The sequence below is a fragment of the Phyllopteryx taeniolatus genome, chromosome 16 (assembly GCF_024500385.1).
Source record: "Phyllopteryx taeniolatus isolate TA_2022b chromosome 16, UOR_Ptae_1.2, whole genome shotgun sequence".
Classification (NCBI taxonomy): Eukaryota; Metazoa; Chordata; class Actinopteri; order Syngnathiformes; family Syngnathidae; genus Phyllopteryx; species Phyllopteryx taeniolatus.
In genome coordinates, this window is record NC_084517.1 from 17,532,510 (window position 1) to 17,558,265 (window position 25,756).

The following is a 25,756-nucleotide window of genomic DNA, read 5'->3' on the forward strand; positions in this document are numbered from 1 at the left end:
ATCAAGACAAGCTGTATTTAACATATTTAATTAGAGGTGAAATTCGTGTTTGCGGAAATTGTCTTTTACAATTACAATTTATAGGATTCTTTTAAAAGATCCCCCTTCAACAAGAATAGTGAGTTCAAATTCATACATGTTGTTGACAAATTGATGACTGCAATAAAAGATGTCATAATTAAAGCATAAATTGAATGGTGACCTTTCAAAGCACACCGGGCCCTACCTCTCAGAGCCGTCAATCTCATTGTAATGATGCTCAGCTGTGAGAGCAGATCACGGAGGATCAGGCCTTTCTCGCTTCTCGTGGTCATCGCGGCTACTTCTTCTGTTACCATGGCGATGTTTCCCTGCGTTGTACCACCTTTTTGATTGCGGGCGAACTGAAGAGGGGGACAAAAGAGAAAAATGTCAGTGCACGTAGTGTCGCCAGCAATCATTTGTCCACAAATTATGCCGCTGGCTCGACGAAATGCGTTAGCCATGTTTCATGTTCACTTCTCATCCATCTGTGGTCATCTTTCAACGTCACTCAACATTAAAGGGGACATATCTAAATTTCCGCCCACTTTTATGTAACAGTGGTGCTAATTGAAATCATAACCAATCCCAAATGACTTTCACCGACTATGACTTGACTGGCCCAAGAGCTACGATTTCCGAGCGGCACCCGGATTACGCGGAAAAACGATAATGTCAAAGATAACAGGTAAGCTGAGCTGTAGTGTTGGCACAGATTAGCATTAACTAATGAGGGGTGTCCAAAGTATGTCTTGGGGACCCGTCATAGATAATTCAGTTTCAGAAACAAAAATGGTTTATGCCACTTTCTGCTCCGGGTTAAGGTGAACATACAACATTAATGATCCTCAAGTATGGTTAGAGTTACTACAGATTGCTTTCGTTTTGGTTCTGAATATGGAAATGGGATTCAGCTGCTGCTCAGTGCAGGGGCTGATCTATTGTCGTGGGATACTGGGCCGTGGTCCACCGCAAAATCCTGAAAAATCCCAAATTATTTGCCTTATCACCTTTAACAGAAAGCCGTGACATAGAAAGTTTCCAAAAGAACTGTAATACAGTATATGAATAATACAGTATATAATCGCTCGTTTGATTGATGGTTTTAGTGTGTTTTATAAATGAAAGTCAAAGAATTTCAAAGTGGCCCTTGCATTCTTTGATTTTTCTGTATGTGTTCCTTAGAGGAGAAAGTTTGGACACCCCTGAACTAACAACTAATTGGCACATATTTGAATGTTCAGCTATGTTGTCGCCGTGGGGGATGTGGTGTGTATTTGATTTTGCTGATATGTCCGCACATGGATCGGCCTACAAAATGTTACTCAGTGGGTTGGTGATTAAGTGCTGCCTCCATAAGTGAAAATGCAATCAAATCTTCATGTGGGGGTGTATGTGGTTAAACGGTGGCAACACTGAGTAGTCCTTATCTCATCACAACACCCTTTCTCCGCCCACGGCTATCATAAAAAAAGCTGTATTCTGTATTTCCATGAGACAGAACCACCCAAAAACGGAGTGATTTTTAGGCAGTGTGACAAGTAGATGAAAAGTATGCTGTATTTCGATATCCTTTGCCTATTTTTATATAAGAATGTCACCTTTTAATTAACACAACTGGGAATTTTTAATTGTTAAAAAAAACATGTACCGGTAACTCACATCTGTGAGGAACAACCAATACAAACCGGTAGTAGCAGCTCATGTAAGTGGTTTGTGTCACTCAACAGCCCTCCATCAAGCGCCCTAGAAAACCCTTTGAAAGTATAATAGAACATGATGCGGCGCAATGGACAGTGACATTTAAAAAGGGATGTGCCGGCGTGCTAACGGTGGAGCTATGTACTCCAGACAGGAATTACACTTTGAATATTACGCTCAGAAAACGGGTAATTTTTTCAACAGAATCCTCCACATCTGTACCGCCGTATTTTGCCACATTTGTTTAAGATTAAATACGACCCAACAGTGTTTGTTTCCCAACTTTAAATGAGCTAAGGCACATATCTGATTTTAGAAAAATCTCAAGGCACACCAGCAAACAAAAATATCACAAAACGTGTACGTACTAAAATAATGATGAGCTTGGAATTGAAGAAAGGCAAACTAAGATCCTAAAAAAAATATATATCTGTACCAGTTAAGTGAATTTCCCGCGGCACACCTGATGATATCTCATGACATACTATTGTGCTTATACAAATGATGCTTCAAAATATCATCTCAAAAGTGTATCATTATTTTTTATGCATTCATTTTGTACAAAATGCCACTACGTATTCAAGTGTAATTTTCATAATATTGTTTTAGGGTGGCAAGGTACTGGTTAGCACATCCACCTCACATTTCTGAGGTTGCGGGTTCAAATCTTCGGTTTCCTCCCACATTCCAAAGACGTACATTTAGGTTAGGTTTATTGGAGAATAAATTGTCCCTCAAATGTGAGTGTGTGAATTTGTTATTTGTAAATATGTGCCCTGCAATTTGCTGTCGAACAGTCCAGGGTGTACGCCTCCTCTCACCCAAAGTCTGCTGGGTGGCAATTGGCCAATAGAGGGCGCGAGGGTGCTGCACCAGCACTCTCCAACGTGACATGAAAAAATACTGAAATAATATGTTTCAAAATAGGTACAAACCCCAATTCCAATGAAGTTGGGACGTTGTGTACACAATAAAGATATTTAATGTTCAAACTGCAAAACTTTTTTTTTTTGTGCAAATATTCACTCAAACGTGCAAAGATTTGCTTGTCTATTCAGGGTAAGCTTGAAAAGGTTTTCAAGTTTTACGTCTCACCGTACGTACCTCTGGGTAGGTTTGCTAACATTGATTGGTAGCTCACTCAAACACTGCAAGGCTGACAACAACATTAAACCACACTAATGTGGTTGATGTTGAGGTACTCCAATACTTGTCACTGTGCAACTTATTTACCTGAATGAGGATAAGAAAATGGATGGATGGATGGATGGATGTTAAAAAACATGAAAGAAACATGTAGTTATTTAGGGAGCGGATGTGTCTATTACTACCTACTATGACCCTATTCTGTAAATTAACACTTTTGAAGTCCTGCTTCCTGTCAACCTTTTCTCTGCGCCGATGTTAAAAGCGTCCGCTTTCAAAGAACAGATAAATATAGCGGTCCAAATGAGCAGAATTAGATTACACCGGCTTTGAACGGAAGCAGACTTCAGTGCAGATCACAGGACGTTATGAATATTCCGCATGTCGACGGCGGCGCCGGCATGAAAGTCTTTTGGAGTGTGTCACGCGGGTGTCACACCGAGGTTGAACGTTCATGTTATTCACCTTATGTTATCTATACAGCCTTTACTGTTGTGGACTATAATCTATATTAACAACAAGCTGCGCACCGTCTTTTACGCTGTACAAAAGCGTTCAAGTCAATGATATGCATACAAATGAAGAATGTCTCAGTGTTATTCACATTCCATGGGAAGTGATTGCGTAAAAATCCCCACACTGTGAGAGGATTTAATTATGCTCTCTCTCAGTGTCAGAAGAATTAAAACAACCCGGTCGGCCCACCTGATCCCGCGCCAAAGGACGGTGAAACAGGCACGTTTCATGCAGCTGCCATGCGCTCACTCCATTTCAATAGGAAATCGTACAAAAAAAGGATGATGTAACCCAAATTTGTACGTTTGTCGGAACGCGCAGTAGTCTATCGCTAACCTAGGCTGAACTAGTAGGAAAAAGTCATTAATTACAGTAAATATTTTGTATTAAAAAACACTTTCTCGGCTATGAATATAAAACAAATCATGTGAAAAACATTAAATACGGTGGTAAATGAACATGCCTTCTCGTGCCCCGTGATGATGTAAAGTGGTAGCTAAACTTACGAGTACCCCGATTTCTAGCTTTTCTAGTTAGATGCCGTTTCGTCAAGGTAAAGGTCATACCACTGAACTGCAACTAATTTGCACTCCAACTAGGCATGTCTTCGTCAATGATTCATTAGGGAAAACTGAGTCGACTGTGGATGGAAACACTGCAAAATTCAACTAATTTGATTCTTCATGCTGCCACCCTCATTATCAACTACTAAAAACATCCCTATGGAGGTAATTGGGGCATAAACACAACCTAGACAGACTACCACACTTCTCATTCACATAACAAAGTGGTCCTGCGTGAGCGCCGCTGACTCACAGTGTGCCGATAACGCTCCGTACAAGCGAGCTAGTTCAAGACTAAGATGTCTGTTATTTGACCGTTTCGCCGTCGGGAGCCGTGCTTATCGCACTTGAAAGCAACTCAAAAAGTTTCCTCCTTCAGGGAGAGCAACTATTTATAGGACACGTACGAGATGAAACAAGCCAAAAGTCCCCTGGTGGCCAATTGTAAATAAAAGTAGCCTCCCACCGCTAAGACGATACAACATCAAAACCCCAAAACAACAAAAAAAACAGATTTCTCAAGCGGCACATGGCAAGCATCGTTTCAAAAAAAAAGCACAAAAAAAACCTTCCTCTAAAAATAAACTGCTGACTACTTGTTGTTTTTTTTCCTTTCCTGTTAGCAGATGCGTGGGTGTCAAAGTCCTTTCTTCTCAAAGATCAGACGGTCACCGTTGAGGGACGTGACATGGTGTCTGTTCAACAATATCATTTAGGCTTGTAAGGGCAATCAAATTAACAAAGCGCCGTGTTTACTGACAACAATCAACATCGTCATACCTAACAACAGCTGTAATTATGTGGACTTGAGGTATGCTTATTTTTCGTCCTCTGCAATTCAATATACTACAAAAGTTCTACAAAGAGTCAATGTTCAAGTCAATGGACATTGCAGTGCTCCTTCCGGTGTACACACCTCGGCCACTTGGGGGAGTATAATACAGACAGACACATGAAGATAAGTTTCACAAATGACTCACCGACTTAGTAGCAGTCATTTTTTGCAAACGATAAAGACTATATTTCTGGGTATTGTTACATTGTCTGTCTACATGTGTTGCTCCACTGTTTGTGTTTAAATATCTCTTGCTTAAAGGGTTATAACACTGCAACACGATACTATTTCTTAGCCCATCTATGGCATTTTCCTTTGTTAATTAGCATTAAGATAAAATTATTTATGTAAAGCAAAACTATGTGGATGTTTTTAATACATAATCTGTAATTCTCTTTATTTTATTTTTAGTTTGACAGTACACTTCAACTCGGAGTCAATAAACAGCTTGAAGCCTCTTTATGAATATTGTTTCACTATCTTCAAAAAAAAAAAAATCACCTGGACCCCAGCTCGTATCACAAAATATTTGTAAGTCAGGTCCTTCGTACCTCAAGGCACCAGTGTACTTGGGTCTCTACGGTGCCGGCCCAACCTTAAGAGTGTGAAATAAAACAATATGAATTGCTGCCCCCATGAGTTAAAATGCAAGTCAAATGTGTCATCTCTCAATTGCGATGCATACGTGCTATCCACTAGGACACAACGCTGCAGATAATAAAAGCACTTGGAAAAATCAAATTTAAGAGGAACACCCATGCAGAAAATACAACATACAGTCCTGACAAAAAACAAATGAGAGTTCAATACAAATTAAAGCTGTATCAACAGCAACAATGTTAATCCTATTAATAATAATAATGCTGGGTTTTGATTGCCAGTCAGATTTTGGTTGCTTTTTTTACACACGCACGCACGCACATAGACTCCACCTCTCTCCCCTGCATTCTCCCTCACCCAACTTGTCTCGTCTGCTGCCTCTCAGTGCTTGGAGAGAAGCCTGGAGCAGGCTGACGACCTCCAGCACGGCCAAAGAAAAGACCGCCACCCACCTTCTCCATCCCGGTTGGTCACCTCCCAGTTGCAACTAACTGCATCGCATAGAGGAGTACGAGTGCACGCACGGTGATTGGTTTGGTGCATGGGAAGTTACACCCCAGCCACTTTTACGCACGGCTCTCTGCACGTAGGATGTGAGCAAGTGCACGCGCGTGGAGGGGAACAAAAAAAACTTAAGTGAGCAAAGATGCGCGGCGCTGAGCTGCTGCTCGCTTACGTCCTCGCCAAAGTGACCGTGCGCCACGCGGAAGGCCAAGGGGAGCGCCTGGCGGACGAATTGGTGCTGGTGAGCGGATACAACGAGTCTGAGGAGTCCACGACGAGCAGCGTGACGGAGAGCCCGCACACGGAGGACAAATGCCGCGGCTACTACGACGTGATGGGCCAGTGGGACCCGCCGTTCGTGTGCCAGACGGGCAACTACCTGTACTGCTGCGGCACGTGTGGCTTCAGGTTCTGCTGCGCCTTCCGCAGCTCCCGGCTGGACCAGACCACCTGTAAGAACTACGACACGCCGCCGTGGATGATGACCGGCAGACCGCCGTCCAAAGTGGACGTGGCGCAGGACTCGGCCAAGGACAAGACCAACATGATCGTGTATGTCATCTGCGGGTTAGTGGCCATCGTGGCACTTATCGGCATCTTTACCAAGCTCGGGCTGGAGAAGACGCAGCGGCTGAACCGCGACAACATGCCACGGTAGGAGTTATGGTGTACACTTTGTTTCCATGTCTACACAGTTTATTTAGTACACAAAAGCAAACATACACAGTCAACTGTGGCTCATGAGAGAGTTTTTTTTTAACCTTTGTCACGTGATTCTAGTGGTGACTAAATTAGATTATTATTTTTTTTATTTTATTTTTTTTACAAAAATCTAATTAAAATCTCAACTTTTTTAACCTTTTCCCCAATAAAGCATGAAAATGCATTTGCAGGCTGCAAAGTGCATATCAAGGCAACAGGTGGCGCTATAGCCCCAACTACAGCATTATCTAAGCCAATCAGGAAAGCAAAGAAGTCTTTCAAATCATGATTGTATTCAAACATTCAATCACTATCCCATTCATTTTTCAGTTCAGCGTGTTTGGATATTTATATTATACTGTATATCGTATATTGCAGGACTTTGGCACATGTGATCCGTCATCCCTGCCTCGGAACATACAGATGAGATGAGCCTGGGCCTACACTATGAGAATATGCAGACAAGAGTCGCTATTAACAGTCTCCGTAAGTTTCTCGGGCAACACACTTATTCAACACACTGCTTTCCAACACGACTTCAGAACAGAGCTTTGAGGTCATATGAAATAATGTATTATTAAGAAAAAATGTGGTAACATGTTTGTAATTGCACCATCCCATAGAAAACGATATCTACAGCAACAATCACGAGTCGATTCCCCCAAACCAGATGTCTGTTGTAGGACCAAGACTGACCTGTGAGAGGCAGCATGGTGCCCCAACAGGGCATCCAGACTGCTAGAAAACACAAAGAAGAAAGAGTTAATGACACCGACAGCACACGCTTCAGCTCGCTACCTAATTGGTTGCCGTTCCGTTTCACGTCACGATCACGGAACAGGTGCCTCGGCCGAACTTGGTGTTGACCACACACACAAGAATTTATGATATAGAACAGGTTTAGTATGAACAATTGTCAGCACGGACCAATTTCTGAGTCGCTCATGGAGGGTGAAAAAAACACGGGAGGCGGCGTACACCCTGAACCAGGAGGGTGAAAAAAACACAAACCCACACCACAGGATAATTGCTCAGGATAATCTTTAGAGACATCTGATAATCAAGTCTTTGCTGACTCTGTTTGAAAGGGGAGAATTGGGCTAAAATGTGTCCCGATTTTTGGTATGTGTTTACCACAGTTAGCATTTTGTTGCCAAGAAGCAGTTGAACGTGAGCGGTCCAGGTTAATTCAACCAATAACAGCGGTTGTTCCCATGACGACACTCTTGGCGATGTTCTTAGGGGTGAGGCGATATTTTTATCTCGTGGATCTGTCAGGTTTGGATCCACTACAGCTGTTCCAAAAGTCTTCAGCTGGACTCCTTCTTTGTAGGACATCATGAAGCAGGTTTTGATGGGTTATTGAGGATGGAGTCATGTTGCTAGAAGATTGACTGGTAATGTGCCTAAACTGGGCAACTGAAAAGTGTGGCCTCTTTTCACTAAGGTAGAAAGAAAAAAGTCTAATCTCAGGGTCAACACTCTGCTGGTGGCCGGTTCCTGTAAACCAGCTAGAAATATCTTTCATCAGCTGCACGGAATAAATATTCTGATGCCCCCTCCCAAAAACATCATTACAGAAATAAATTGAACGGCATTCTGTAGAGCAACAAACATCCTCCAAGGTTGAACGGTTAACAGAAGCAGTTTGTGTTCAGTTGTCTATCTTTAAATCAGTATACATGATATATAAGATGACATAAGTTTATGGAAGATGACATAAAATGAGGGTGACACATGAAGACAGACACTGTATGATGAAGACGCCGCAAGGCAACTTAAATCAAGGTGAGTTGCTGTAAGATGTTGTAAGATATTGTCAGACAGTGAAAGACGACGCAAGTTGCTCTAAAATGTCATAAAACAATGTAAGACTTGACATGACATGCAAAGTAAACGTAAGGCGGCGTAAGATGACATAAGATGATGTGAGATGAGACAATATGATCTAAAATTATGTCAGGTTCTATAAGTTGACTTGAGACGTTGTAAGACAAAGTAAGGCGAGGTAAGATGATATAGGAAGACTTAAAATGACATAAGTTGCTGTAAGATGACAAATAGACAATGCAAGATGATCTAAGCTGCTGTAAGAAGACTTAAGACTACATAAGACGTTCTAAGACATTGATAGCCAATGCAAAATGGCGTAGAATGACATAAGACAGTGTATGACGACGTAAGTTGCTAAAGTGACGCAAGACGATGCAAGACGACGTAAGAGGAAAGGACTGTACAGATTCTACATAACTCAAACAAAATGATAAAATAAATTCCTTCTCAAACAAACATTTCTAAAATAGTAGAGCACCGTATTTGTGTAAGTTTTTCTGTTTTCTGTTTGAATGTAGCGAAAAAGCAATAATCTGGCAGTCATGACAAAAAAATGAATGACTGTATTAGAGATCCATTATAAAGGGCCAATATATATTGTTGTTTTATGTTATGACAATTTACAGTTCCACACTGTTTTTAACCCCTGGTTAACACTAAGGGGCTGATTTACTAGGATCCCAAATAGTGGGTGTGAGGTTGTGCTGTTGGCAACAGGTGTAAAAGTAGCATAGACTGCCATATTTAAAAGAGGGTTTTGCGCTTCACGTAGGCATCTCTTGTGTTTTTCACCATGGAACATTTGTGAGAGCACAGCAAGCGCAAAATGCAGTTTGAAGTAATGGAACTGGAAGTACAAGTGGAAGACAACCAAACAAACCTTTGGTAAATCAGGTCCGTTGCCGGTGAATGAGAAGCAACTTGTAACACTAACTCAGCTGAGAAATACTCCTGTCAAATGTTTATGCGTCCCATGGAGGTATCTACAGCTATCAGTGGCAACAACAGTCTTTATTTAACCTTTTAAGGCAGCAGCGGCCTACTTTTTGACATGAAAGTCACAACTCTGACAGCACTCCGTCAACACGTTAAAAGCGGAAGACAAACAACCAGACGTGAGGCTGGGCATTCTGGGAATAGAAAACATGCGTCAGTTAATGAAAACCCTTGTCGTCCTTTATAACTTTATTGTGAGTTTAGTGCTTCTACACAAAAATAACACATTTTCAGGCCTGTAAATTGAAGGAGACACTGCCGGTTCAGTTCTGTCTGGTCGATAAGTTATTGATTGTGAAGGAAACCCTTACTCTGAAGTAATGCAATCAGACTGCGGGCCAACTGGTGAATATGTACATCTGACTCATTTTGTACTGAAGTACAAGTAGACACACATACTGATAATCTGGCCGGATTTGATTAATTTCTCCCTCTTCCGATCAAAATTACCAAAGGCTAGAGTGTTGACTGTCTCCAAAAGATTATCCTGATTTATTATCTTGTAGTGTGGGGTGTGTTAAGAGTGAATTTTTCCTGAATGTCGTAGTGGACAATCGTAAATGTGAAACGCGTTCAATATTTCCAGTTTAAGGGAAGATACTCACGATTGTCAGTGAATAAATCGTTGCGTGTGCAGTCTGCTGTGTTAGTCATCTCAAGTAGATCACACACACAAAGAGCAGTAAGAACACACTTGGGTAAAAAAATAAATCGGTTGTTATGTTAAAAATGGGTATGTCTGTACAAAGCTTTAGATGGCAAATCTGAAGTCAAGTCATGTGCATGGCAGCAGAACAGAGAAAATGACTGGCCCACTTAAACTTAAATTGTATAAAACTAAAGCAGGTCAACAAGTGGAGAGATTCGCCTGACAAGGCAACAGAGATAAAATCGATTTTATTCAGTTATGGCTTTAAAGATGTGTTTGTTTTGTTCATTCCGGTCTCACTGGTGATCGGTCAATAATGGGGAAAACCTGAAAGAGAATCCTCAAGTGATTCTAAATGATCATGAAATCTGTATTTTCTTAAGAAAGGTGCAGTCTGAGCCATCATTGTTTTGATGTTTAGATGCCTTGGAAGTAAAACCAGTCGTCAAAGCCGTCCTCTGCATCATAAGGTGAGACAGTGTCTGCGATTCAAGACTTTTTCCACATTAATTAGCACAGTAATAAAGTCTCTTGCTGACCAGTGGGGAATAAGAGCCTCATTAACCTCATTCTGGATTAATGATCTGTTTTTCCACAGAAATCCTAGCGCAAGGAGCGGTGGACTCAAATTGGTAAACCCCTAACAATGGCAGTAACACTGGAGGATAAGACTCTTATATTAGGTCATTAGTAATGCAGTCCATTGATTATACCTATGAGCCTATATAACGACTGATTAAATTATAATTAATCATCTCATCTCTGAATTTAGTTCTTAGTATGAAAAGTAATTACAGCAACTACCAGTATGTTTGAAGGCTTTTGAAATGATTACATATTGTTAAGTCTCAACAGTTGATGATACTGTAGTTTTAAGTTTTCCAGACAACCTAAACACATTAGCCCTAAATTATATTTTGTATTTTTATTATAGTTTTTGTACAACTTCCTACTAAATTCTCACATTTCTATCCAAAAACCTGACAGAGGGCATTATCAAATTGGCCTTACCTTCCCGCTCCAATTTCTATGGCGACTTTCCGAACATCTGCTTGCACCATCATGCCAGGCCACGGCGGAGGGGGCCAGTTTATTCGCTGCACAGCCATTAATTACGCAAATGTCTTGTGTAGGATTGGGACAGCAGCCATGATTCTGCACCTGCATCCGCAGAAAGGCTCACATATATCGTACACACGCTGTATACAGCTCTGGAAAACATTCAGACCGCTGCAAAATGATCATTTCCCTCACATTTTGCTACATATAGGTATATGTTTGAGAAAAATGAACATTTCAGTTTTATTCTTTAAACTACTGACAACATAAATCCCAAATTCCAAATAATAACGTTCTCATTTACACCATTTTTATTTTTTTTACTACTACTTCTGCAACTACTAGTACTCCTCTTCCTCCTCTTTCTTCTTCTATGTATTTTCCGGCAGTCTGGATGCCCTGTGGCACCATGCCGCCTTTACAGGTCAATCTTGGTACTACGACAGACTGTTTTTGCCGAGGAGACTTGGCGATTGTCGGTTGCAATATTACTTTATATGGTTTAACAGTATAATAACAGTAATTAAGAACAGTTTCTAATATTTTGTCCTCTGTTTTTACTCTTTCAGACAGCCACCAGATGAACAACGCGACACCGGCACCGCTTCTGCTGACCGAGCCGTACGCACTGCTGGATCAGATCAGCAGCCCCTACGAGCCGCAGACGCCGGTCAAGGACCTCATCAAGTATGCCACCCTCAAAGCTGTTGGTAAGAATACAAACAAATCTTTAAAGCTTTAAGATGCAATGTCTGTCAACCCCTAGACTGGTATTCTGCATTACAATAACAGAACCGTAGCGTCGATATTATGTAGGTGGCCCCTTGTAAATGAAGATGTGACAACAGTCTACATTTTTATTCTGTTTTGAAGGACAGCCAATGGGGAAAAAAGATGGCTTCTTCGGAAGAGCCAATTGTTGTAAATTCCCTATTGTTGCTGCGTTTTGTGCATGGAATGTTCGGAGCATGTATTTTACGTCCGGCACCTTGTTGGGCAGGTCAGGGTTCCCCTGAAAGATTTTAAAAAAAAAATCTTTATTGAACATATTCAATTTACAAACAGACAAAGTGTCATTCTCAGAAACGGTTGAGTTTTTTCCCGGTAATTTATTTTTTAATTATTATATGATTATTTTCTGCTACAAAAACACAAAATAGATTCAGATAGGTTTTTACCAGTTGGACACAAGGCGCCGACTGCTCGTTAAAATTTGTCATTTCCGCTCTCTCATTTTCAGTGCGCCACCAAGTGAACCAGCACAAGAATAACTGCGATAGTCATGACTTTTTTTTTTGACATACTCTAGATTTAAATCTAGAGTATGTAACTTTTTTGTTTCCAAAAAAAAAGTCAGTTTCACCCATGCCACTACTAGAGGAGATGACACAATGCTGATTAAGCCTATCAGCTCCTCTAACTTCTTGCTGTATTTTTCACTATTTGATTTTGCATTTTCTGTCCACGCTGATCCACTTTGTGGTGCACCGAAATGTGCCATTTTTATTTTTATGACTAACATCTACAAAATAAAATGAGTTACTGGGGGGGGGAAAAAGGAATTATCAGTAGGCCTACTTAAAGTGCTCCAAAATCTTATTGTACTCATAACAACTGGGTTATTACTACAAAAAATCATTTTTGAGTTAGTTGAATTTTTTAGAATGAGTGATTAAAACTTTTTTTTACAGGTTTAAGTTACGTTATTTCTTTTTATTAAGACGTTAGGTTTTACCATGAATGATCCAACTCACCGAATTAACAAAATTTCATGACGCTTTAATATAATTCTGTTTTTGTTTTGTTTTTTTAGGATAGTTTTTTCCAGTTGCTGCAAACATCTAGAAGTATTTTCTTCCCTCTCAGTTAATCAATAAGCTGTCAATATACACAGGGAGAAGAAGCAAAAGGTATTTATAGGAGGCGTTTGTTGTCATTTTGGAATTGTTCTGTACGTCGGCATTTGAAACAAAAGGCAATTGCCTCGGTGAGAGAGAGATGCCAAAACCTTAAAGCGGACCGAAAATAGAAGCGCCTTCCCAGGTGGCGCTAAAAAAAGGATGTTAAAAACATGTCGGAAACTATATGTCAATATCGATACACCACCTGAAGCACAACAGCGTGGCTTTTTGAACAATCCCCCTCGGGGACCGTTTTGGACTACGCATCTGAAGCTCCTCCAAATCCGCGGAAGTGCGCGTCAAGCAAACAGATAATTAGGCACGATCGAAAATAGAGCAGATCTTAGCTAATGAGATTGGGGACAAGAAACAATCAAGAGCAGTCAAAACACAAATGACTCGTGATTGGATGCAACACAGCCACACACTACAGGAACACGCCTGCCTGATAAACAACTGTATGTTGATGTAGCTACTGTAAAAGTACAAAAATAGAGTGGACCCTCTAACACAATCCCTTCTGGATTTTGAAACAGTATTTCCAACAGGAAATTGTGCAAAATGAATGAATCCATTCCAGTGTCAAAGTGGGGGGGAAAAAATGTTAACCACTGTTAATAAGAGGTTGCATACTCACGACAAACACTGAAGACAGCTCACTTTCCAGTGTCTCGTGGGATCTCCTTCTTTATTGTCGATGTTAAGGGGAAAATGATAACCCTTGAGTAGACATGAGACAAGGAGCTTTGAGTATAATGAGAGATTCAATTTAATACAAACTTGCATAGAAGAAGACATTTCATATACAACCTGATGGCTGATTCTAAGAAGTACCTGCCTATTTTTCAATTGGTGAGGTCTCACCTCACCACAATAAAAATATCAAGGAGAAAAGAGAAAAGTTCATACTGTATTCACACATGAACAGGCAGTTATCATCTGCCTTGTGCAACTGGAGCCCCCAGCGGGTGGATGGATAAATGAATGAATGAATGAGTGGATGGATAGATAGATAGATGGATAGATAGATAGATGGATGGATGGATGGATAGATAGATAGATAGATAGATAGATAGATAGATAGATAGATAGATAGATAGATAGATAGATAGATAGATAGATAGATAGATAGATAGATAGATAGATAGATAGATAGATAGATAGATAGATAGATAGATAGATAGATAGATAGATAGATAGATAGATAGATAGATAGATAGATAGATAGATAGATAGATAGATAGATAGATAGATAGATAGATAGTGGAAGCAGCGCACATCAGCCAGTGACGATGTTTAAATATTGAAATGCATTAAATTGAAGTCGGTTAATTTCTATTAAACAAGTTGTGAATATTGCGGTTGAAATGTTTAAAAAAAACCTCCCATGACATTAAGTGGTGTTTCATTGGTGTCAGGATTTTGAGGGGGTCCCTGGACCCCCAAACGTTGGAGAGCCCCTTGATTAATGGGTCTCGCTGTTCTGTCAGCAGAAAAAGCTAACGACAGCTTCTACACCAACCGCCGCCAAGTACTGAGCGGAATGACAGCGAAGGGCAGCCTTCCAATGGAGCATGTGGACACGGAGCCGGAACCCAGCAACCCCTACAGCCCGCCCAGACAGATGTCAACCAAGCAGAGTGGACGCAGGCACAAGAGCCCGAGGAGCCACAGCTCCCAGTCGCTGTCCTTTGGCTCTTTTTCCACCCCGGCCACGCCGAGGCCGTGGGAGAGCACCGACGTGCTGGGGCTGAGGCAGTGCTACGGCCCCACCAAACTCTGCGTCGTGGAGAGGGAACTTCAGAACATTCGCTACCTGCCCCCGCAGCCCTATTTTGTCACCAACAGCAAGACGGAAGTGACAGTATGAGGGAAGAACACCAGGTGGCGCAAGTACAGGAAGTGCTTATGTAAAATGTGACTGGGTTGTTTGAATGTGCAGTTGTGTGGATGTCAGCGGTAGCATTCAAGACAAAGGGTTCAATTCAAATGAGTATTATCCAACAACAATACCAAATCACAAATGCTAATTAAATCATTTACACAAAACTCTAAGCACTATTTATTTACTTATTTTCTAATGTATTATGCTATTTATTATTATATGCCTATTGTCATAGGATACAAATAGCTGAATCACCACACCTTGTTGACGATGACAATTCCAACACAGACCTCCAATAAGGCCAAACTATAGTGGTGCCTTGAGATACAAGTGAAATTCATTTAATGACCATGCTCATAACTCAAAACACTCATATCTAAAATCACCTGTCCCCATTGAAATGAATGGAAATGCCATTAATCCATTCAAGCCTCCACCAAAAAACAACAAACGTTATGTAATGCCTTTTTAAAACAAAAACAGCACTCTATAATATTGTACTTCATAAAAACATACAGTAATGACACAATCCAACAGAATGTAAAGGATGAAACAGTTTTTGCCACATTTTCTGTATGAATTCAGTGGAGATTGTGCTGCTCCTTCTGGTGTGTATGCCTCTGCCTTGGCCGCCTGGGGGCAGTATTTCGCAAACATACAGAGAAACTGTCACTCCTCAGTAAGCCGCAGTAATATTAGCCGTTCTTTGCAGAGGATAAAGAATATATGCCTGTCAGTATTGTTAAATTATCTGTCAATGTGTTTCTCCATCGCTTGTGTTCAAATATCTGTCACTTAAAGGGTTCTAAAATCTGGCACCGATGCTATTCGTTACCCCGTCTATCATATTTTGCATTGTTTGTTTGTATTAAGCTAAAAAGACTTCCCTATGGCATAGCCTCAATGTGGTTGTTTGAAAAAAACACAATGTGTAATTCTCTGTTTTATGTTTAGATTGACAGTGAACTTCAAATGGGAGTGGCATTAAACAGCTTGTTGTCAAGTGAGTTGAGTTCACTACCACCATGCAGCGCTCACATCTCAATTTTTTTGCTCGCAAGTCAAACCAAAGTACTCGCCGAGTGAGGGCTCGTATTTTGAAAAAATTCGTAAGTCTCTCAAGGCACCACTCTATTGTATTTTCATAAATTCTAAGACCACAAACACTAAGGGCAGAAATGACACAGACTGTTATGCTTATTGCATCGCAAGTAAGCACACATAGAGTATCTAAAAGACACACCATTGTGTTTATTTTTACACAATTGGTGAAATCACATCAATATGAAGTGTGTTCGCTCTGTTTAAGCCTGGGGTCACATTTTTCATGTCAACAAGTCAATACTATTGAATGCTGTGTGCACGCATTGTTACACTATACATTGTTGCTCGGACAAAAGAGGGTGTCATTGCTGTTATTATGATGAAGAACACCGTATTCAAAGTTTACTATTTCATGGTTGTTGGCATATAAAAAATTTACATTATACCTGTTTAATGCACTCTATTTGTACCAGATTGTTCTAATAAATGTCATTTGCAGTGCAAAGGTTGATATCGCATATTCTATAATAATCCTAGGAAAAAAGCCTTTACTGTTATTGGACTATAGATTTTAGTTGCTTGACTTTTGACGATATTGACTGGATAATCAACAAAAACAAGCTTTTTAGGTTAGAAGACAAGTAAGGCATCATTTTGGGGAATTATTTAAAATAATTTAAAATCAAAAGGTTACATTAAGTTAACAAATTACCAGGTAGGTAGTTGACAAATTTACAGTAAGATGGACCACATATGCCAGCAGCATGTAATATTATAAAATGGAAATACATTCCAAATTATTAGAATTTGTGGTGGATTGTAAAAAAGGGAAAATATTTTTAATTTGCACCTCACATTGTTCTATATTGTGACTTTGTCTTTTAATGTGTTCCAACAGTAAAAAATAAAAAAAAAGCCATGTTTTTTTTGTTTTGGTATTAAAATATTTTTTTAAATGGCACTCTCTTATTTGTCTGTGTTTTGTGTCATGAAGCTGATTTTGCATCTGATATTGTAAGTTCTAGGCAGCCAAACATCTGTTTTCTGCTAAACATCATTTAATTAATTGATGAGTTATCAGTTGTTTCTGTCTCAAATCATTTGCTGTCTAAAGAAGTGAAAACAGGAGTTTACAACACTCAAATATTCTCCTTCTGTTAAAAATCTTCACCGGATAACAATTGATTGCTTGATTACATAACAAATATACACTAACATACTCACATTAATGATGAATGAATGATGAGCAATGATATTTATGGTCCCTGTTCCCCGGTTGCTGTGTTTGTGGGGGAGTTCTCAGTGGAGCCTCTGCAACAGACGCAACGAAACGTTAGACATCCACTGGGAATTCCCAGCGCCGAGCTCAAGGGTAGGCTGAGGGAAAGTCAAGATGTCTAGGAACATGGAAGGAAGGAACCCTTAACACTGACTGGCTGTGTTTGCGCTCACATGTTTAAACACAGACTAAACAGGATGGTAAACTGAAAATATCCTAAAATAGTCTCCGTTTATGCTGTTGTTATATGGAGTGTCTCCTTTGCAATGGGATGAATGAGTCAGACAACAAGACATGACTCGACAATATTTTGGTAGTTTATAGCATATGGTTATACAACCCAGTTCACGAAAGATTCGGTTTACAAACTATTTTTAAAAAGGGAGATTATCTCGGGTTACACACTATTTTCGGTTTATGAAGTCTTGGCACGGCCGCGGAAGGTTCACAACTTTGTGCTTTTTCTCGCATTGCATAAACATCATTGGCTCCAAGCTTCAGGTATCTTTGTTTTTTGCCTAAAATGGCCGCCACATCCTATATCTCCCACGTGTTGCATTGTGGGAGGTAGTGGCCATTTAGGGCTAGCAGTAACCACACTGAACGTAAACAGTCCTGTACCCGAAAAGGCTAAAACACTGCACGGTTATTTACTATCCAACCCACTGTTATTTCATCACCATAAATTGTGTTTTCACCTATATCTATATTGCACAACGATCAAAATAAGGTAACAATAACGTCGTTCTGCGGCTGGAACAGATTAATTAAATGCACTTTATTGCATTCGGCATTGGTATTGTTGTTTAAGAATGCTAAATATATTTTTACCCGATTAGTCGATTCATTGATGGGATAATCAGTAGAAGACTAAAAACATTCGATAGCTGCGGCCTCACACGGGACAAAATGGCGCCCCCAAAACAGTGATTTCAACCAGAATGTGACAAGTGGATGTTAAGGGTCCTGTAATTACTTATCATTTGTGCATTTTTTTACCCCCCATAAAATGTCAGAGACCTTCTATTAGGACACAGGAAAATTGAGAAAACATTACATTTGCCTCTTAAGTGTTTTATCGCTTTTATATGTTAAAGTGCTTAACTTCTTTTTACACTTTATAACTATGGATGTTAATAAAAAACGCGACTCAAGTAAAGTCTACATTTTCTTATATTTCTGACTTCGTTATCCACTTGGCTAACTATAATGTTAAATGATTACTGTAAGAAAGCCTGACTAAAGGTTTGTCACAATGCAGCCCTTCAATCCCAGTCCGTAAAACAAAACTATTAAAAATATTACAATCATCCCACAGGCACAGTTTCCCCACCCCCTCCGCCCCCCCTCCCTTCTTATTGACCTACACTTCTGTCTATATTTATTCACTCCACTACCCTCAATGTGGAACAGGAGCCCTGGGCAACTGACTGTTAACACTCATCATAATATTTTCATCACCTTCCAATGACACACTTTAACCTGCTTATTTGTGACCAATTTGACACAAATGGGTCATTTCAGGAATCTCAGGCAAATGTGAGCAAGTAATGGGATGAGCTACTTGCCTGCCGAAAAATCCACCAATTTTCGTCTGCTCATCTGGGGGCGGGTCGTGGGGGCAGCAGCCTCAGCAGGGAAGCCTGAACTTCCCTCTCCCCAGCCACTTCATCCAGCTGTTCTGCGGGGTCCTTTTGATTGGCCCGCGAAGGCTTTGTGTGCGGTCACGTGACTGCCTTGAGCCGTCTGATTGGTACACTGAAGTCAAATGACACTAGCGATCACGTTGATTGGCGCAACACCGCCTATGCGGAAGTCGAAAAATAGATCCCGCACGCAATAGATAAATAAAAGTAGCGAGCGACATGTCCATTATTGCAACGGAGTAAAAGTATTGATTCTTTTTAACATGAATACTGAAGTAAAAGCAAAATGTATGGTGCATTCAATTTATCCAAAATGTTACTTGAGTAACTGTAACGGAGTAAATGTAGCGCATTACTACCCACCTCTGGCCGTGACTCATTAGTGTGCTGCGGGAAATATCCAATTTTACTTAATTGTTCCATAAATCATTATTTGTTTAATATACAGTAAATAATTTATCTTTTATCTATCGATGACAGTGATGCATAGTAGATGGTAGAACAAATACAAATACAAAGGCGTTAAACAAGGGGAAAGAAGCTTAAAGATTAAAATTGGCTAAGACAATACCCAGATGTAAACCCAATAAAGCATGCATTTTACCTGTTGAAGAGGAGACTGAAGGGAATTAGCCCTCCTCCTCACAAAAAAATAAACAGGCGGTCCTCGGTTTACGATGGACGGTTTACGGTTTCCGTTATGAATCTTTGAAGACTAGCGGCAATTAAAATAGCTGAAGCTAGTGAGGCTGACCACTATTTTCATCCACCAACAACTTATTTTCGTACGCTCAGACCGAAGCAGATTTATGAAGACCGTGTTGGCAATGTTGGCCAGACATTTTGTTGCTTCACAGAGCGTTATAACCTGGCGACAGCAGCAGACGGGTGAGTCGAACATCCTCCGTAAATTGGCCGATTGGAAGACAAGATGCCAAAAACGTGATGGGCAATTAGTAAAGCTTCTTCTTGTTAACCTTGATGCAGAGTAGTAAAACCTACCTGTCGACTTGTCCCTTAATTGGTTCAACGACCCCTAGGCCATGCATGTAAAACTAATGAAAAAACAGTGAGCACGGCAGCAACTGAGCGTACGTTCTTGTGCCACGTGACAAGATACTCCCATGCCACTGCATAAACTAGTTCTAGTTATTAGTTAATAACTTTGAAACGTAGTATGTCAGGACCGCCGTAAACCTAGGACTGCGTAGTGTAGTGTAATGGCACAAAAAAGAAGCCACATGCTGGCCGCCCCTAATATAAGGCAATCGCGCAATGGTGTATGTGGCCTTAAGAGGATGTGTCAGCAGTCTGTTTTGTGTGACTGGATCTTGTCACATTCCTCATAATCAATTAACGAAGTGTGGCTAACTTGCAGCTCTTCTGAGATGTTGGTTTCCCCTCTCGAGATGACTGTTTCTAGTTTCTAGTACTATTGATAGCCCCCTCTGAGCTCTGCAGTGTGTTTGGCTGTCAAAGGCTTTGAGAAGGCACTGGGACCACTGGCATGGGTGAAATCATACCTTGCTCAGCTCTGGACACTCCAGTTTTTAAAGGGAACTCCTTGTAACTGATGGAATTTTGGTCCACCAATTTGCCAGTGGATGGCAGTTTTGACTGTTGTCCTGTCTGTGGGTGAGTTGTCAGCAGTGATTTGAGGTTTTACTATTGATGTGATGCTTCATTATTTCGTTATAATGGATTAATTCACAAAAATAAAGGTCATTACACTCTGTGTACCGTCAGTGCTTGTTTGTACAATATATTGACACGGTAAGAGGAAATGGTTTCAAAGGTGATTTAGCTCTAAGCAACGTGTACTTGAATAGATGCCTAAACTCATAAATACAAAACAAACAAAAAGAGAGAGTCTGTTTCGCTGTGAACATAGTGCCACAAAAATGCCATATTTTGTCACAGTTACTTGTTTTAACAACTGATCACATCGATCTGAAAACTTTCTTCTCACAGTGTCGATCACGTGATGAAATTCATGTGCCTGACACCGTGCACACACACGTATGCGCACAAACACATTCATACAAAAACACACACACACAGTGTGTGTGTTATCTAAATTTGGTTGTCCTCAGGAGCATCACCGGTTCATGGCGGTTTAACACAACCCAGATACCAAGGAAAAGAGTAAACAAAAAGTTAGCCATTATGATCACAGATTAGGAAACGGACCTCTGGAACTTAACTGTCATGTAGTCTCTTGTGTATAGAAAAACAGAAAAGAAAATATGCTTGACATTATGATTTAATGTCACATCATGACTACTGGTTTTCTTTTGGTGGACAATGTATACAAAGTTGTTTGCATTAGTCTCGTGAAACAGGCTTTATCTTATCTCTTGTCCAATGTACAGTATATAATTTACAATGTACAGTAAATGCACTCAGTGACAGCACTTTAGTAAACACAAAAGGCCACCAACCCCGAGCCACCAATTGGATGGACAATAACATTTACATATCAATGAGATAGAAAATGAAGTACATTAACAATGTACTATGTTTTAGTAGAGGTGGATTTGAAGGGGTGAGTCATTTATGTAATATGACAGCCATTTTTTAAGACCAGATGGAAGAAACTGGGTTAACTGAAAGCATCCATTTGAAAAAAAAAAAAAAATTGGTCGGGGCTTGTCTTTGCAGTCATTCTGTATACAAACGATTGCATAAGGTTCAGTCATTCAGCTGCTCGCACACTGTGCTCCTTTAAACCAGACGTTCCAGGTTTAAGGTAAGCAATTTTGGTGATTTATTTCGGGACAAACTTCACATGGTGTATTTAACCAGACACTGTCCACAGCTGGGATGCAAACCCTTGCGCTGTTCTCCTTGTGGGTACTGGGAACATCAGCTGTGTTGCCGGACCCCAGCCCGACAACAGAAGAACCTATTCCATGTTCCAAGGGATGCGCCTGTCTGCACGATGACTACAGCCTGGAACTCAACATGTACTGCAGCGGCCGCAACTTCAGCCAAGTCCCGACGGACATGCCAAGAGCGACGCACTCTCTCTGGCTGGACGGCAACCTTTTCGCCACATTGCCTGCGGCCTTGTTCAAGGATCTCAGCAATCTGGACTTCTTGAATTTACAGAGTGGCCAGCTGGCAACCGTGGACGCTCAGGCTTTCCAAGGACTTAGGACGCTGGCTCACATTCACCTTGAGCGCAACTGCCTGCGCGTGTTACCAGGTACCGTCTTCCAGAACACGCCAAACCTCGCCTCCATCAGTCTGCACAACAACCAGCTCGCTCGCATTGAGGAAAAACTCTTTTCCGGACTCTCACACATGTGGCTTCTCAACTTGGGCTGGAACTCAATAGCGGTCTTGCCTGAGAACGTTTTCCACGACCTGCAGGGTCTAAGAGAACTGGTTCTCGCAGGAAACCGACTCGCCTACCTGCAGCTGCAGCTCTTTCAGAATCTCGGCGAGCTGAAAGAATTGGACCTAACAGGAAATTTCCTCAAAGTCATCAAGGCGAATGTGTTTGTGAAACTTGTTAAACTGCGGAAGCTTTACCTGGCTCAGAACCAGATTGTGACAGTGGCACCGAGAGCCTTTGTAGGCATGAGAGCTCTTAGATGGCTGGACCTCACCAACAACAAACTGACCACCCTCCATGACGACACCTTCTTGGGCTTGCACAATCTTCTTGTGCTGCGACTATCCAATAACTCCATCGCAGGAATTAGGCCCAGGACCTTCCGTGATCTGCAGTTCTTGGAAGAACTGCGTCTTAGCTACAACAGAATCCGTGCCGTGGGTGACAGGATTTTTGAAGGCCTTGGCCATCTGGAGGTTCTGGAGCTTGAGCACAACCAGGTTCACGAGGCACAACTGGGTAGCTTCACGGGACTCTCCCATGTGGCCGTCATCAACCTGTCAGGAAGCTGCTTCCATAGTCTACCCGATCAGCTTTTCAAGGGTCTGTCAAAGCTGCACAGCCTTCATCTGGACAAAGGCTGTCTGACAAGAATCACAAGTCAAGCTTTCACAGGGCTGTCAGGTCTACGGAGACTTTTCCTGCAGCACAACAACATTTCTGTCGTGGAACGCCAGAGCTTTGCAGACCTGGTAGGCCTACTGGGACTGGACTTACGTTTCAACAAGTTAGATGTTCTCACCAGCCACACATTTTCCGGTCTGAAGAATCTGGAGTACTTGCTGCTGTCCAACAACGAATGCCGCCAGTTTCCGCACAATGGCACCAAGAAACTCCTTCCGAGGCTGCGCTACCTCGATCTGAGAGCAAACGACTTGACAAGCCTTGTCCCGGATTTCTCTGAAAACATGGAGAAGCTTCTGCTGTCCGGAAACCGCTGGAAGTGTGACTGTGGCGCTGTCCCGCTGAGGACCTACAGCTTGAGGAATTCGCATGTGGTGCCACGGCGAGTGGAGACCCACGCCGAGGGCGAAGAGCCCGACAGCACCATCACCATATACAACAACATAACGTGCGCTACCCCAGCACGTCTAGCAGGTCAGGACCTGCGAGATATTGACCCTGAACTCTTCCAAACGTGCAGAGCAGCCGTACACTGACGCAGTTTGACAAATGGTTTGTAGCAAACGTGGCATTTTCCCCCCCCCACAAATAATGAACCGAATCACTTTGAAAAACAAAAACAAAAAAACAAGAAATCAGTTTGGTAAGTCATCTCCGTGACAGGCAGGAGGATACAAAAATGGCTGTTTAATCACAAATACTGTAATGTCACACGCATGTAGATATGTGTGAAAATGTGTTTACCTGAAAATAGTTTGTGCTGTAAGTGCTGAAGCGTGCAATAAATGCATCAAAAACTGTACTCCTGCCATTTTTTTGGTCTTAAGACTACCAACATCAGCACCATAACAACTGTTCAAAGGAATCAACAAGAGAGCTACAGGGGTTCTTGGTTTATGGTCCCAAGCTGAGGTGGGAAGTCACAAAGTACAAATACTTAATTACTGTACTTAAGTAGATTTTTCACGTATCCGTACTTGACTTGAGTATTTAATTTTTCTGATAACTTTTCAATTTTACTCCCTACATTTTAAAACAGATCTGTACATTTTTGCCTTAACCCAATGTAAAAAAAGACATAAATAGAGAGAAAGTTGGTTGAGATCTTGATTGATTGAGATCTTGGCTTCTTATAAGGTGAAAAAATAGGGACAGCAGGAACAGGGAGGAATGTGAACCAGGGAGCGCAATAACAAAAATGATGCAACAGATCATAAAAGCAAGACATTCTCATTGCATACCATGACCTTATTCAAGAGAACTGTTTGATGTTATAGGCTCCAAGAATGATTTGTGATTTGCCTGCCTAAAAACCAGCTGCTGCTGGCTTTCAAAAATTCTTATCAAATCTTTAAAAAATAATAATAATAAATCACATAGTACAAGTAAGGAGTATATTATCAAAAAGGGATACTGTAATTGACAGTTAAAAATATGTACTTTTGTACTTAAGGACATCTAATCAGTGTAGTTTTTAAATTTGACCTAGGTAAAGCAGTGGAGTCAATGCTTTTATTCTTTTTTTAAACGCAAGTACTATTTGTACTTGTACTTACGGAGGAGCAGTGAGTACTTGAGTACTTTTGCCACCTCTGACGTTAACGTAGGTTAGTGACGAGACTATACGTCGCGTTTCGATTTACGTCCACAATCCGCCAACCCCTTCAGATACACGTATGCACTATTTGGACCAACACAGTCAGAATGATGAATGAATTTAACTTAAAAATTTATTACTGTGGGTGTAGTTTGTTGTAATGGAGATTTGTCTCTCGTATTTTGCTGTAGCATTGTGTATACATTTAGCTAGCTAACATTACCGCTTATCTCGCAACATGAGTTAACTGAAGCTGCTAAATTACAGTCAAATGTCGTGAGTTTGTGATTGTGAGGACTACCTTGGCCACGTCTTTCTGCTTTAATCCGAGTCATATTGTAGAAGTTTGGAGAAAAACAAAAAACGATCATTTGCCGTCTCATTTTCCACCCCACTCACACGACAACGTTTATGGCGAGTTGTTGCTTTCACACATTTCTAAGGTGACGTCCGTATTTCTTACAGCACTTGAAGGCAACGCTGTAAACGAGCCCGTTTCATTCGCCTTCAGAGTTTTCTGTGCAGAGTTTCTCGATGAAGGTAATAAGGTAAAACCTTTTTTCTTTTTTTAAATTTACAATACACTAGCAAAATAATTAAAGCGGTTTTCGAAAATTAGCCCGAGTTTGTTTATCTGAAGGTTGTTGCAGGCATTACTGAAGACAGATTTGACGTGTAAATTAACGCATTATTTACGTCGTCTCACCCATTTATTACACTGAAATGTGCTGATTCATAGCGTAATATTTATTATTATTATTTTAAATATGATGCTTTAGTGTTTTGTCTGTCAGGTCAGGTGCTGAAAAGTGATCCCTAACGGGCTTGAATGTTAACCAGTGGACTGAACAGTGGTTAGGCTGCCATCTGGTGGGAGGAAAACAAACTGCAGACATATCATGAGAAACCGATTGGAAAACAAGACATTTGACATTTTGTTGTTGCTGCTTGTGTACCTAATGGCGTGGCTTTAAGTATGATTCGTTGATAAAGGCGTAGAGTTCTCTCTTCACTTTAAGCATAGTTTCTAGAGTAACATTACAGTATACTTAAAAGCATACATTAAAAATATAATTTAAACAAACCATATTTTTGGAAAGCCATATACTAGAATGCATGCACATTTCCCAAATCGCTCACTCGGTTTGGACTAGTACAGGGGTTTCCTCACTTCCAGATAATATACTGCAAGGTATTGTGGGAATAAAATCATAAATAGTCCTTTTGATTTAATTGTCGTCAATCATTGCCAACT

The 25,756-nt window shown here is 40.8% G+C and overlaps 3 protein-coding genes and 1 long non-coding RNA gene across 8 annotated transcripts in view; 2 read left to right on the forward strand and 2 right to left on the reverse strand.

The window, feature by feature from the left end:
- The window catches only part of mrtfbb (myocardin related transcription factor Bb), a 29,235-nt gene extending 28,989 nt beyond the window's left edge, over positions 1 to 246 (reverse strand). For 3 of the 5 annotated variants that reach the window (XM_061750381.1, XM_061750380.1, XM_061750376.1), the window contains exon 1: positions 227 to 244. The gene's annotated coding sequence lies outside the window, so the exon portion shown is untranslated. Of the gene's footprint in view, positions 1 to 226 lie in introns of all 5 variants that reach the window. The other 2 variants (XR_009784956.1, XM_061750379.1) reach the window with 2 other exon arrangements.
- A 5,526-nt stretch (positions 247 to 5,772) lies between these two features.
- On the forward strand, positions 5,773 to 16,916 carry shisa9b (shisa family member 9b). The gene is given in 5 exon segments (XM_061750390.1): positions 5,773 to 6,540; positions 6,967 to 6,991; positions 6,993 to 7,074; positions 11,695 to 11,835; positions 14,517 to 16,916. Coding segments are annotated over 5 exon segments (1,140 nt in total). The 5' UTR covers positions 5,773 to 6,028; the 3' UTR covers positions 14,897 to 16,916.
- Positions 6,578 to 24,988, reverse strand: LOC133466556 (uncharacterized). The gene is made up of 5 exons (XR_009784960.1): positions 24,803 to 24,988; positions 17,180 to 17,266; positions 13,664 to 13,746; positions 11,078 to 11,227; positions 6,578 to 7,326 (listed from the first exon to the last, which is right to left on the reverse strand). It is a non-coding gene; the product is annotated as an uncharacterized LOC133466556 (long non-coding RNA).
- igfals (insulin-like growth factor binding protein, acid labile subunit) lies at positions 21,504 to 23,706 on the forward strand. The gene is made up of 2 exons (XM_061750382.1): positions 21,504 to 21,629; positions 21,699 to 23,706. The coding sequence occupies exon 2, from the start codon at positions 21,704 to 21,706 to the stop codon at positions 23,438 to 23,440; it is 1,737 nt and encodes a 578-aa protein (XP_061606366.1). The 5' UTR covers positions 21,504 to 21,629; positions 21,699 to 21,703; the 3' UTR covers positions 23,441 to 23,706.
- Positions 24,989 to 25,756: the final 768 nt, after the last annotated feature.

Excerpts from the sequence above, each read along its gene's own strand:
- igfals (XM_061750382.1), top strand. The coding sequence starts at position 21,704 with ATGCAAACCCTTGCGCTGTTCTCCTTGTGGGTACTGGGAACATCAGCT.